Source organism: Colobus angolensis, unplaced genomic scaffold, assembly GCF_000951035.1.
Source record: "Colobus angolensis palliatus isolate OR3802 unplaced genomic scaffold, Cang.pa_1.0 Scaffold169, whole genome shotgun sequence".
In the NCBI taxonomy this organism is placed as follows: Eukaryota; Metazoa; Chordata; class Mammalia; order Primates; family Cercopithecidae; genus Colobus; species Colobus angolensis.
The window spans coordinates 2,417,452-2,432,541 of NW_012114810.1; the positions used below are offsets into that span (position 1 = coordinate 2,417,452).

The window sequence follows — 15,090 nt, forward strand, 5'->3', positions numbered from 1 at the left end:
TGCTACTGAGCTCTTGGCCATAGGGAGAGGAAGGAGCAAAACTGCCTAGCAGTTTCCAGACGGGGACACCTTGTGCTCTGATGCCTGCCAAATGCAGGGAGGAGCACTGGTTTGGGAAGGAAGGTGCAGACTAAGCTGCCAAGCTGCCAAGCTGCTGGTGGGGTTTCTTAGGTGAAAACAACCTGCTTTGTGATTAGTCTTGGTGACCTGCAAGGAAGAGTGTGTAGACACTGGTTCTCTCAGTTGTCAGTTCATAGACAACTCTTTCCTGGGCAACACTCTATGGCTCCCTGCACAACTTACAGTCAGGCTGGAACTCTGGCAGGATGCCTGGCTCCAGCATAGTTTTCCCCAGCCAGGCTCAGCCATCTAGTGGTGGGGGCATTAGACTGGGAGTCTGTCATTTGGCTGTAGCTGCTGGGCTGGGTGCTGTGGGGAATGCACAGATGAAGGCAGCACAGTCTTTGTGTTTGAGGAATTCACACTCCAGGTGAGGAGACAAGTAATGATGGAAGGCAGTGAAAGGAGGCCAGAAGGTAGACGTACCGGCTAGGGACAGATTATAGAACCAGACAGCTGCTAGGTTTTGGCCAGATGTGATTTCCACCATGAAGCTTCCCCAACCTCACCTACACCGGGGTTGGGTGTTGCTCCCTTAGCCTCTCGTGGCCTTATCATAGAGTAGGGAAATTGCCTATCTGCTCATTTGTCTCCCTTGATGCCTGTTGGTTCCTTGGGGAGAGATTTCTCTTGGTGTGTTGTGTGTTCTGAGCAGAGTGTGCTCTCAGTGGATTTTGGCAGGAACCATAAATCAGTAATCAGCACAGGATGATAAGAGTGGTCCTGAGGCATCTGAGGAAGGGAAGAGTGCAATGATGGAAATATCCCTATAGCCCACGTCAGCTTGAGCATGCTCAGTTTCTCTTTTTTGAAAAACATGACTTAAAATTTGTCATCTATTCCAGCAAAGAAATGAGTTAAAATGTTTTAAAACACATTCAAACTTTTTAGCTTAATCTGTTCTTAAACCATAACAGTAAATACATTATCCGTGTCGGTTGTAAAGGTCTATTCCTGATAGAAAAGCTTCCTGGTATGAGACACCTGTCCATATTTTTTCTTGTTACTATTTCATGGTGGCAGCTATGGTGAAGTGGAAAGCAGATTAGAGAATTGATTTGAGCTCTGGTTCTCCCATTCATTAGCTTTGTGACCTAAGGCAAGTCACCTAACCTCACTGCACCTATTTCTTCATATTCAAAGTGAATATGAATATATATATATATATAAATATAAAATAACAACTATTTGAGAAACCCATTATATTTTACAAATCCATTTTTTTTGTATGCAGATGTTCCACAGCTTATGATGGGGTTATGTCCAGGTAAACTCATCATAAGTTGAAAGTATCGTAAATTGAAAATTCAGCCCAGAGACTTTTTGGTAAAAGAATCACCAATACTTAAAGTCTGAAACTTTGTGGTTGTGTATTGCTTTTGCAACATCAGAAAGTCAAAAAATCTTCATTAAGTTGAAACCATTGTAGGTTAGGGATTGTCTGTATTTTTTCAGGTACTTGCTGAGTGCCAACTGTATGCCTGGCACTACCTAAATACTGTGGATACAGAAATAAAGATACAGTCCCTGCCTTTGGGAATCTCAGTCTAACAGGGCAGGCAGACAAATAAAGCAACACTTACTTTTTTTTTTTTTTTTTTTTTTTTTGAGACGGAGTCTTGCTCTGTCGCCCGGGCTGGAGTGCAGTGGCCGGGTCTCAGCTCACTGCAAGCTCCGCCTCCCGGGTTTACGCCATTCTCCTACCTCAGCCTCCCGAGTAGCTGGGACCACAGGCGCCCGCCACCTCGCCCAGCTAGTTTTTTGTATTTTTTAGTAGAGACGGGGTTTCACAGTGTTAGCCAGGATGGTCTCGATCTCCTGACCTCGTGATCCGCCCGTCTCGGCCTCCCAAAGTGCTGGGATTACAGGCTTGAGCCACCGCGCCCGGCCAACACTTACTTCTTATTATCATGGCCGGGATGACTCTGATTGTTGCTGGAGTGCAGAACAGAAAGCAGAGATATCTGGACCTGAGGGGGTATTAGGGAGGCTTCCTGGATGAGAAGCTACTTAAAGATAATCTTGACGGATAAGTAAGAGCCAGTCAAAGAAGGTGAGGAAAATTAAGTAAGGGAAAAGCCCCTGGGGCAATATAGATGATTTGGAGGTTTGTAAGTGCATGGGGTGTGTGTTCGGAGGCTGCTGGAGATCAGGACATGGAAACCACAGAGGGCCAGATCACTAAGAGCCTCCGATGCCGAGTAAAGACATTTGAGCCTTTTTTTGAGTATGGTGAGGAGACATCGAAAGTTTAACACTTATATATTTATATTTCTGATTATGAAGTTAATGAGTGTCCACTGAGAGAAAAGTGAAAAATACAGAAACATATAAAGAAAAAAAGGATATCCAGAGACAACCATTGTGCATATTTTGGTAAATACACTTGGTGACATATCTATAGCCCTGTAACTCCATAGCTATAGATATGGCTGTATGTCTAGATCACCAAATATCTATCTATCTGTATATAGATGTAACTAGATATCCTGGCTACTTAAGGCGTAGTCTGAAGTGACATGGTTCACCTGCCAGTATAATGGTTTAAAAGACTGGCCACTTTTGAAAGCCCCTTAGGTCTCTCATTCCCATATCTTCTAGGATTAAAAATTTATAGGCCACAGTTGAATAATTCTTGGTTACCCAGGACCTTGTGGTGGATGCCTTCTTTCACTGAGCATTCATGGGGTGCCTATAAGGTGCCAGGCCCTACTCTGTGATAGGGATCCCATTGTAAGCAAATCTCAGGTCACTGCCCCATGGAGCCCACCTCTGTAGGGATCGAAAGTGGGCAGAGAGATAGGGGCGCGGCCAGTTTGTGTCCTTCCTAGGTGCATGCCTACTGCATCCTGGGAAACTAGAAGCGAGTGCGAGCAGTGAAATGCTGTGAAGCGAGGCATTAGCTGGGCATGGTGGCACATGCCTGTGGCCCCAGCTCCTTGGGAGGCTGAGGTGGGAGGATGAACTGAGCTTGGGAAGTTGAGGCTGCAGTGAGCCAAGATAGTGCCACTGCACTCCAGCATGGGTGATATGGTGAGACCTCGTCTTAAAAAAAAAAAAGGCAAATAGATGACTCCATACCCAGGGCTGAGGCCCCCACCTGCAGCGGGGCAGCTTCTGAGGCAGATGAGGAGCCGCAGGGAAAGTCGTGGCCTAGTGTTCCCTGTCACAGTGCCCCAGCTCATTCCTGTGGATGTCCAAACTTGCCCAAAGGCAAAACTCAATGTCTCTGGCTCCAGCCGATTTTGAATGTGTTTCAGAGGAGTATAGAGGGGTTGGGGAGCCCTCTCTCAACCTATAGTAACAGTATATGGTTTAACATTATTGTGTCTCTGTACTATAATTGGTTAGCATGTGGTTATTTATGGAAAATTCTGGTGGTTTAAGCCCACCCACGATGTTCTAGCCTTCACTCAAGTTTGTTTTCCTTCTCTCCCTTCCCTTCCTTCCCTTCCTTCCTTTCTTTTCTTTCCCTCCGTCTGTCCCTTCCTCCTTTCCCTAACCCTTCCTTTCTTCCCTACCTCCTTTTCTTTCCTTCCCCTTCCCCTTTTTCTTTCTTGACCACTCTGTAATGAAACCTAAGTTTTTTGTTTTTTTCTTTTTTCTGGCTTCTGATTCTCTCTCAAAATTTACCAGTCTCTGGAGCTGCTTGTGTCTTCAGGCAGGCAGGGAGCTCATCCTATAGCCCTCAGCTCCTCCCAGCCTCCTTCTTCTTTGATCTCTGGGCATCACTGGGGCAGCTGCTGAGTCTCAGGGGTTCCTAGTCTTCACCGAGTTCTGCCCTGAGATGGTTTATCCCTGTCCTTACCAGAAACCTGTGCTGTCTGGAGCACTGAGGCTGTCTCGAGCTAACTGATCTGCTCTCTGGATTCCAGGGACACCCACGGGGCCAGAGGTTGAAGGCACAGGCGTTGATATCTCCAACTGCTCTGACTCCAGGTTGGTACACTTCAACGCTCAGTATTAATCACGCAATAACAGGATGCCACCAAAATTTTGATTTGGGGCTGTTGCATCCTAACTTTAATAAAATTTAATAGATATTATTTTTTAGAGTAGTTCTAGGTTTACAGATAAATTGAGCAGATAGTATAGGGAATTCCCCTATTCTCCCTTGTCCCCTAGCACACAATTTCCTCTATCATCAGCATCGTGCATTAGTGTGATCCATTTTTACAATGATTAATCAATAGTGATACATTATTATTAACTAAACTCCATAGTTTATATTAGGGTTCATTCTTTGAGTTTTATGGTTCTATGGGTTTTGACAATTACCTAATGTCATGAATCCCCAGTACAGTATCACACAGAATAGTTTCACTGCTGAAAACCTCCTTGTATTCAACTCAATTCATCCCTCCTCCACGCTTGGCAATCACTAATCATTTTACTATCTCTACCATTTTGACTTTCCTGGAATGTCCTAGTGTTGGAATCATACAGTGTATAGAGTTTTTAGACTAGTTTCTTCCTAGCATTATGTATTTAAAGTTCTTCCATGTTTTTTCATGGCTTGATAGCTCATTTCTTTTTATCACTGAATAATATTCTATTGTATAGATATACCACAGTTTGTTTAGCCATTCACTTAGTGAAGGACATTTTGGTTACTTCCAGTTTTTGACAAGTATGAGTAAAACTGTTGTAAATACTTGGATGCGAGTTTTTGAGTAAACAAACATGTTTTCACATGACTTTGGTAAACACCTAAAACTGCCATTGCTGGATTGTATGGCAAGACTATGTTTAGCTTTGTAAAAAAAAAACCTGCCAAACTGTTTTCCAAAGTGACTACCATTTTGCATTTCCACTAGCAATGAATGAAAGTTCCTGTTGCTCTGCATCTTTGACAGCCTTTGGTATGGTCCCTTCTTTGGATTTTAGCCATTCTATTAGGTGTATATTAGTATCTCATTGTTTTAATATGTAATATCCTAGTAACAAATGATTTTGAGCATCTTTTTCTTATGCTTATTTGCCATTCATATATCTTTTCCGGTGAAGTGTCCAGATCTTTTGCCTATTTTTAAATTGGGTTGTTTACTTTTTTATTATTGAGTTTCAAGAGGTCTTTATCTATTTTGGACACCAGTCTTTCATCAAATCTGTATTTTGCAAATATTTTTCCCAGACTATAACTTGTTTATTCATTCTCCTAACAGTGTCTTTCACAAAGCAGAAGCTTTTAATTTTAATGAAGTTCAACTTATCAATTTTTTGTTTCCCAGAGTGTGCTTTTGGCATTGTATCTAAGAAGTCATCACCAAACCCAAAGTCACCTAGATTTTCCCCTATGCTATTGTCTAGGAGTTTTACAGTTTTTTTTCTTTTTTTTTTTGAGACAGAGTCTTGCTCTGTCACCCAGGCTGGAGTGCATTGGTGAGATCTCGGCTCACTGCAACCTCTGCCTCCTGGGTTCAAGCAGTTTTCCTGCCTCAGCCTCCTGAGTAGCTAGGATTACAGGCGCGCGCCAACATGCCCAGCTAATTTTTGTATTTTTAGTAGAGACAGGGTTTCACCATGTTGGCCAGGCTAATCTTGAACTCCTGATCTCATGATCTGCCCGCCTTGGACTCCCAAAGTGCTGGGATTACAGGCATTAGCCACCATGCATGGCCCGAGTCTTACAGTTTTGCACCTTACATTCAGGTGTAAGATCCATTTTGTGAAAGGTGTAAAATCTGTGCCTAGATTTATTTATTTTTCGCATGTGGATGTCTAGTCATTCTAGCACCATTTGTTGAAAAGACTATCCCTGCCCTGTTAAATGGAGTTTGTGCCTTTCTCAAAGATCAGTTGACTATTTATGTAGGTCTATTTCTGAACTTTGTATTCTTTTCCAGTGACCTATTTGTCTGTTTTTTCTTTCTTCACCAATTCCACACAGTTGTGGTTGCTCTAGCTTTATAATTAATATGAAGTTGGCAGTGTCAGTTCTCTGGGGATTTTTCTGATCTTTACTATGAGAACCTGGTTGGGCTCCTGGTGGTAAAACTTAGAAAAGTGTGAGGTCCCCCTAAGTCTGGGACCCAAGGAGTTTTTAATGCTCAAGCCAGGCCACCCTCAGCTTCTAGTAATCTGTTAGTACCATTTGTGTGCTCTTCCCAGTTGCTGGCTTCAGCATCTTCTCTTCCTGCTAACCTCTGATTCCCTGTATTTGCCTGTCTTTTTAGTTTTCAGGGTGGCAATTTGCCCTGTGACCTCTCCTCTAGTCCCTCTAGGAAGGGTTGATAATTTTCAGTTTGTTCAGCTTTTTTCTTATTGTGAGGACAAGTGGTGACCTCCTAACTCTTTACATGTTGAAGTAGAAACTGGAAATTTCATTTAGAAAAGTACTTGTAATAAAAGTCACTGATTGTAAATGTAGAATTTAATCATTTAAGTAGATATATAGAATTTTGCAGCCATCACCTCAGTCCCCTCTTAGAATACATTTCTTACCTTCCCAAATTCCCCAGAGCCTCTTCGCAGTCATTTGCTAATCCCTGGTCACCATGACCGAGCCTGAACAAAATAAAAATTTGGAAAACAGATAACATTAAATTTAAACTTTTATTAGATTGAAATTTTATATAATGGACCATTGTCTTACTTTGTGGCAACTAGAAGAGATATTTTATTCTAAGGACTTTCTTTGGGGGAACTTAATAGTAGTCCTGTTTATTGCTCTCCTTGAATGGTTTCATTCGTGCTGGTGACTGATAGTTGCTATCATACCTTATCTGGTGAGCACAAGTGAAAGAGCTAAAAACAAATCTTCCATTAGAAATGTAGATGATGAATTTACAGATAACGTTATGTGGAGGTAAGTTTTTTTTTTTTTGAGACAGAGTTTTGCTCTTGTTGCCCAGGCTGGAGTGCAATGGCGCGATCTTGGCTCACAACAACCTCCGCCTCCCGGATTCAAGTGATTCTCCTGCTTCAGCCTCCGGAATAGCTGGGATTACAGGCATGCGCCACCATGACCCGCTAATTTTGTATTTTTAGTAGAGACGGGGTTTCTCCATGTTGGTCCGGCTGGTCTTGAACTCCCAACCTCAGGTGATCCACCTACCTCAGCCTTCCAAAGTGCTGGGATTACAGGCATAAGCCACCATGCCCGGCCGGCCAGGAATTAAGTATTTTACCATCTTTTTTTCTTTCAGGAATTTGGTTGGTAACATTGAAGAGACACTACTCACCTGCCTGAAATGCCCTTCATTATCTTTTCAGGTTGCAAGGGCTCTGGAACAGCCCTTACAGTACTCACATAAAGGTGAGTATAACATTTCACTGTAGTCCTGTGCTTTTTTACCTTTTTGTGCTTACAAGGATTAGCATACATGTATGTGAAAATATAAAATCAAGAGTAAAAGCCAGGCATGGTGGCTCACACCTGTAATCCTAGCACTTTGGGAGGCTGAGGCAGGTGGATCACAAGGTCAGGAGTTCAAGACCAGCCTGGCCAAAATGATAAAACCCCATCTCTACTAAAAATACAAAAAATTAGATGGGCATGGTGGTAGATGCCTGTAATCTCAGCTACTCAGGAGAATGAGGCAGAGAATTGCTTGAGCCAGGGAGGCAGAGGTTGCAGTGAGCTGGGTTTGTGCCATTGCACTCCAGCCTGGGCGACAGAGTGAGACTCTGTCTCAAAGAAAAAAAGAGTAGAGATATGCATCTGTAACTAGTTTTTTGTTGCTGCCTATTAACACATTATAACAAGTTGGTGGTTTCAAACCACAGAAATCAGGAATGAAATGATTGGGTTCTCTGATCAGGGTCTTAGGAGACTGAAATCCAGTTATGGGCTGACTGTGCTGTCATCTGGAGCTCAGGCTACTCTTCCAAGTTCACTACAGATGTATTGGTAGAATTCATCTTCTTGTGGGTGGAGGACTGAGATCCCTTTTTCTGTGCTGGCTCTCAGCCAGGAGACACCGTGACTCCAGAGGCCACCTGCATTCTTTCTCACTTGGTCTTTCCCACCTTCCAACCAACAACAGCTCGTGGAATTCTTCTCAAGCTCCCGTCCTCTGACTTTATCTTCTCTTACCCACTAGAGAAAGCTCTGGCACTTACGGAGTGATGTGATTAGATCTGGCCTACTCAGGAGAGCTCAGCCTTTGTATTAGTATGTTCTTGCAATGCTATAATTAACTACCTGAGACTGGGTAATTTATAAAGAAAAGAGGTTTAATTGGCTCATGGTTCTGTGGACTGTACAGGCTTCTGCTTCTGGGGAGGCCTCAGGAAACTTACAATTGTGGCGGAAGGGGAAGCAGGCACAGCCTTCACATGGCTGGCAGGAGAGAGAGAGAGAGAAGGAGGAAGTGCTACACACTTAAACAACCAGAACTCATGGAAACTCTATCATGAGACACCACTTGGGGGGTGGTGCTAAACCATTAGAAACCACCCTCATGATCCAATAACCTCCTACCAGGCCCCACCTCTAACAGTCAGGATCAAAATTCAACATGAGATTTGGGTGGGTACACGGAGTGGGTGGGTACACAGAGCCAAACCATATCACTCTTTAAAGTCATATCACTGCCAGGTAACAACATACTCACAGGAATGATGTCTCATCACTGTAACAGGTTCCAGAGATAAGGGTACAGCATGTTTGGAGACCATTTCAGAAATTCTGCCTATCACAGTTCAACTTCTCGTCCCCAGACATTCACGTTTCTCCCAGATGCAAAATACGTTTACTCTCTCACCTAAGGTTCCCAAGTCTCATGTCATTAATGCATTAGTTCAAAGTGAAAAATGTCATGTAGATCTAATTTGATCAAAAGTTTAAAATCTCATCTAAGTCATCTACACTAAGCGTGATTGAGGCTTCTGTCCATTAAGTACAGATTTTTTTTTTTTTTTGAGGGAGTTGTTGCCCATGCTGTGCAGCACTCTGTTGCCCATGCTGTGCGGTGGCACAGCCTTGGCTTACTGCAACCTCCACTTCCTGGGTTCAAGCAATTCTCCTGCTTTCGCCTCCCGAGAAGCTCGGATTACAGGCATGTGCCACCACACCCAGCTAATTTTTTTTTTGTATTTTTAGCAGACATGGGGTTTTGCCCTGTTGGCCAGGATGGTCTCGAACTCCTGACCTCAGGGGATCCATCCGCCTCGGCCTTCCAAAGTGCTAGGATTACAGGTGTGAGCCACTGCACCTGGCCCAAGTACAAATTCTTGACATAATTCCCTCTGCTGACCTGTGAAACTGAACAAAGCTTATCTGCCCTCAACGTGCAATGGTGGGACAGTCATAGAATAACAATTCTAGTGATTCTTGTTCAAAAAGAGGGAAAGTGGAAGGAACAGTCACTGATCCAAAACCATTTTGAAATGGGGCTGAGCAAAATCCAGCAGGAATTTGTTGATTAGGATCCACAGCCTGGAACTAACCCTCTGTGTGTGACATGGGGCTTTGCCTCTGGGCTCTGCATTTCTGTCTTTATTCAAATCATTTTATTTTCCTTCTTCTGGCACTCCTTTGGTTCTTCACCTTTCTCCTTATGGCAGCATCCTCCCCTTAATCCCTGGCGCATCCTCCCTAGCAGAATTGGTCAGATATTTACCATGTCATGGTCCTGACCATGTCCATGAGGGGCTGTCCTTGAGACCCCCTGCTCCTTTGGGACTCTCTTCGCTGACCTGACCTCTCTCAGTCACCATTGCTTTCAGCTGATCTGGCTGGCTTAGAAGAAAACCTAGGACTGTAGAGTCCCAGAACCAATCTCTGCCCTTCAAGAGAGGAAGAAAGTTAACAGGGATCTTCATCGAGAAATGACCCACATGAGGGCCTGGACTCTCCAGCAGTTACAGCAGAGGAAAGTCTCTGAAAAAGAATGGAGGGGCTGAGATCCCAGGCCGGAAAAGCAGGTTGTGTCAAGCACTATTTAATCCTTATGTGCTCCCTGCCCCAATCTACCAGCCAGCGAATGACAACTGACCGAGTGTAAGTACTAGGACTACAGAACCGTGATAAAGTGTTTGTTGAAGGAAACACCCTTTTACTTTCCTTGTTTTCACAGTGGAAATTGCTATTTTTGATCCAAAGTTTTCTGAAACGCAGCAGTGAGTTCCTGGAGGGTGAGTTAGGTGCTTTGGACAGGGAGGCTGAGGCCAAGGCTTGTGTGGTCGATCTGCTGCCACCATGTGGTGAGGGAGCCTGGGAGAGGCTTAGTCTTTCTTGGCTTCACTTTCCTTGTCAGTAAGGTAGGGGCTTATTGTTCCTCTCTGAGGTCCCTTCCTGCTGTGTTTTCTCTGAGTTTCTGAGGAGCAGAGATGGTTTTTAATGCTGCCCAGGACCTGAAGCTGAGATCTGATTCTGTGTGTCTCCTGCAGGAGCCTGAGCTGAGTCCACACCCTGGAAGCCCAGAACTGAGGGAACAGATGCAAGAAAGAAAGTCAGCAGGTTTAGGGGAAGAGAATAACCACAAGCCATTGGTAAATGAAAACCAAAGAAGGGGAGAATAAGGACAAATTGGGTCAGAGGCTTCAGGGGAAATGGGCAATGCCCACCATCATCCAGGCTCTCAGGGAGCAGCGTGAGCTGAGCAGTGGGGACTGAGAGAGAAACTTATTCTCTTGACTCAGAGCTGGTTTGTAGTGAGGGGAAGCAGCAACTTCAAGACGGGATGCCACTGTAAGCCTCCACCCCAGACCCAGGAGCCTTGAGCCTGGGGCTGCCGTAGCAGTGGATACTCTTCAGGTCAGTGTGGGTTAGAGGGAATAACCATGCTGGGAGAAGGGTTGGAGATATCCATTCTTACATTAAACAGCTCTGCCCTGGGTCAAGTGCCAGAGTAAGTGTCTCTTGCTTTTATATGAAGCAGTGATACTAATAATATTCTTCTGTCCTTACAGCTGAGGGAGGTTTCTCATAAATATTTACTGGGTATTTAATTTTCTTTGTACTGTGTTAGGTACTTGGGAGTCAGATATTTAATGTCTCTCCAAAGGAACTCAAGTCAGTGAGTGGGAGAACACAAGCAGATCATTTCAACAAAATATGGTAGTTCTACCAAACTGAGGTGTTGTAGCAGCCCAGAGGATGGGAGGGTATGCCAAAGGGCATTGCTCCTAATGACAGGGGGAACCATAAGAGAAAATTTTCAGGACAGACCAGTCTTCCTCTAAGCTTCCACAGGGGATGATCCTGGGGCATGGATGGTGTAAAGCAGGTGCCTCTCCAGGGAAGGGGATTTGCAGCATCCTGAGAGAAAGAGCATCCCTTACAAGACATTTGGGACAGAAAATGTAGGTGAGAGGATTGGAGGTTTGCAATCACTTTTATTCAATCATTGATGAACACTGCTGAGAGGCCCCTCCATGCTGGGCCCTTAGCTAAGAACCATGAACATAGAGATGAGTAAAATAGGATCCCAGCTTTCACAGAATTTTCAGTCTAGTGACCGGTGAGTCATGAGAAGTGTAGTGATGGTGGGTTCATTGGAACCAGTGGCCCATGCCACATGAGATGACCTCAGTGGATGGCCTGGTTCCCCTTCTGGTTGTTTCCAACAGCTAGATGACCTGTCCTGGGCCAGTGAGCCTGGACTTCAGCCATATTTCAGCATCTCAAGGTATAGTATGCCAACACCTCAGCTCCATGTTGAGTCAAAGCAGTTAACACAGCCAAGGTATTCAGAGGACACTAATGATATCAGTAGCTACTGACTATTTCCTGGCCAGGTGGGGAAATAAAGAAGTAAGTTTAATAAGCCTTCTAAATTTGTCCTTGCCATTATGATAAACAACTGTATCTTGATAATTAATTATATTATGGCAAATTAATTATAACTTGCCATAATGAATAAATAAATAACTTTATCCTGAGTACAGCAGAGACACAAGCCCTTCAGGACACATGCCTGAGGCAGTGACAGTCTGACTTTGAAACAGTGGAAGACCTAGTTTCAAATTCAAGTATGCTTTGAGTAGAAATTAATTTTACCTCTTTCTGCATGGCAATGGGGCCAATCTTCCTTAAGCTGATCCTTACAAGAAAAGGAATCATACTGCTAAGAATTCAGACTTCAGCAGACATGGATAAGTAAGGAAGTCTTATAAATCTATTCTAGCCTCCTAGCAAGAAACCAGAAATTTAGCAAGTTCATTCATGTTCAGGACAGTTGTGTTCACTAGATGAGAGGCACTGAGACATGAAGAACAGACTGCCTATTAAAAGAGAAAGCATACCTTCCTGTCCTAGGACATCACTGCCAACTTCAGGAAGTGGGAACACAGCTGCCTGCTCGAGAGTATGGGTTGCCTTTGTGTCTGGAATGTGTCTGACGTCCTGATCCCTGTGCCCATTTCAGGCAGCCTTGGGAGGAGCCCGAATCACTGATGGAATTGGACAGTGCGTGGAGATGGTTCAGCAGGACAAGGGTAAGTGCAGGGGCACAACCAGGTCATACCAAGAGACAATGAGTGGCGCTGATGAGGACAAACAAAGATAAAATCAAAAATTTGTGCTTCGACTTCAAAAACTCAAACCAATAACTAATTTGCTCTTATAAATAATAACAAGTATTTTTCTATTTACATGAGAATTTAATCTCAAAACAGAAATCACAAAAATATTAAGTCCAGGGCATAAAACCTAAACCATAGCTTATATTTATTCTTTCTGAATAGAGCAAATAGTAAAATCTTCTTCATAAAACATACATTGTGATTATAAAAAGGCAAAAGTCTTAGTGAGAATCATTGGTATTCCATAGAAGAGTGAATTAAATACAGTCAAGGGAAGACCCAGGTCTCATACTTCTATTGTATATTCCAAAGTTCCAGGGAAATTCCAGGTGATAGAGGTTATTTCCCATACTGTTAAAGCAAGGTTGCAGACACTTTTGAATTTTGGTCCCAGTACTCTAGGAGGGCACATCTCTGACCTGGAAAATAATACAGGAATGTATATTCTTCCTGTGACTCATTCTGGTCATTCTTCCAGCATCACAAAAACCAAAAAAATGGAAATATGGCCAAATACATGATTTGCTATCCCTCTTCTTCAGGCTTCTTGGCTGATTCTTATGGATAATAGCATTACCTTAAGGATTATGATGAAGATATGATATCCAAATATGTGCAGTTTTGAGCAAAATGCCTGGTACGAATTGGTCAATGAATAATTACTGAATAATTATATGAATATTTACTGAATTTATGTATCCCATGAATAATTACTGAATAATTATTGTGATTGCTTTTATTGGCAGTGCTCAAAATTCATCCCTGTGTGACCTCAAGTAAGCCACGTAACTTTGTGAACCTGCAGTTTCATTATTTTTTAAATGAAAAAACTTGACAGATTTTCATTCTGCCACAGAATGTCAGGTCTCCCAGACACCAGAAAATACATTGACTTAAAGCCTTTGATAGATCTCAAAGCAGTATCCTTACACAGTGTAGTTGGAGGATGGTGGGGGCTGCAGAGAGGGATGCTTTCAAATGGGATTGATCCAGTCCTCCTTCCTTCACTTCCACATGAATGCTGGGCAGCCCAGGGTCACACCCACTGCACCCTCAACTCAGGCTAGTCCAGCAGCCAAACTGAGGGAGACCCGGGCTACAGAACAGTCTCCCCAGTTCCAGGGTCACAAAACCTACGTGGGGATGAAAGCTGAGAAAGTGGTTGAGGGGACCACTCTTTCCTACTCGTTCCTCTCACCTCAAACTCACCTACTGCACAGCAACATTGAGGATCATCAACTACCAACTACTATCACCAAGACCATGACCTTGATGTTGCCATGTTTTGTTAGTGGAATGCAACCACACATCAGTGGTGTTAGTCCAACTCAGAAAAATATACATCAAGCAGTATTCCATAAGAACTGCTCATGGCCCTGTTCTTTTCAATATATGGGAAAACTGAATGAAAACAACAAAATCGTATCAGGTTTGCAAGACTTCCGAAGATAGATGGTCACATGTGTTTTCAGGAGATCCCTATATAAATGATTTTGATCACTTGATACCTTGAAAAGAGCTCTCATGGGCCCAGAATGACATCCATAAGTGACAAGTATGAAATGTAGTGTTCAGTCACATTAAAAAACAAACCATCCCACACAGAGGAAGAGCTTTGGACATAGGAATGTCAAACTGGTCTTAAATGTAATGAAAAGCCAAGATGGTGCCCCAGTAAGGAAAAAGAAATCAACAATGGGATGCAGCAAGAAGAATACTGAGAGAGGAAATAAAACATTTTAAAAAAATGAATTATTCATTCACTTTCTAGTGGATACAGAAAAAACTGCAGAAGACCCACAGGATATCATGGCAGTCTAAAAGTTTGATATCTTACACTGTGGAAAAGCCTTAAATTCTATTTTAACGTAAGAGAAGGTGGAGTGACTGACTTCATGACTACCATGTAGAAAACATAACCTGTTGGGAAACTATTTCTGCCTTGATGATTTTCTACACACAAGAGATGAACAATGAGGAATATGCTTAGATGTATTGGGAAAGAGATGGGTCTGTGGCATTGTCACAAGGGTACATATATACTTAGAGTGAATGCTGAAGGATTGATCCCCATCGGTGGTGACCTCAGGTGAGACCATGGCGCCTGTGTTTCAGCAAAGCCTGGGCAATTGGAACACAGGGCTCCTAAGATTCCATGACACCCCCACCTTCTAATTCTGTTATTGCAACTGCAGACGGTTACCTGGCACGCTGGCTGCTACCTACCTCACTCTTGTCAGAGTCTGAGCTACAGGCAGTACCTTCAACTCTGAGCTCTTCAAACCTTGTTTTTGCAGTTAAGGACTGTAAAGTGCTGTGGGGAGTGATCACGTTTTTCTCAACAGTAAGTTAAGAAGTTCAGTTACTGACATCCCTCAGTCCTGATTATACCTATTTGATTTCACCAGTTTTTTTTTTTTTTGAGACGGAGTCTAGCTCTGTCGCCCAGGCTGGAGTGCAGTGGCCGGATCTCAGCTCACTGCAAGCTCCGCCTCCCGG

At 43.4% G+C, this 15,090-nt stretch overlaps 1 protein-coding gene across 1 annotated transcript in view; it reads left to right on the plus strand.

Moving 5' to 3' along the window:
- Nucleotides 1–14,620: 14,620 nt before the first annotated feature.
- The window catches only part of LOC105508938 (putative neuroblastoma breakpoint family member 7), a 15,872-nt gene continuing 15,402 nt past the window's right edge, over nt 14,621–15,090 (plus strand). Inside the window, exon 1 of the mRNA XM_011937964.1 lies at nt 14,621–14,939. Coding sequence (XP_011793354.1) covers nt 14,747–14,939 — 193 coding nt within the window. The 5' untranslated portion in view covers nt 14,621–14,746. The remainder of the gene's footprint in view (nt 14,940–15,090) is intronic.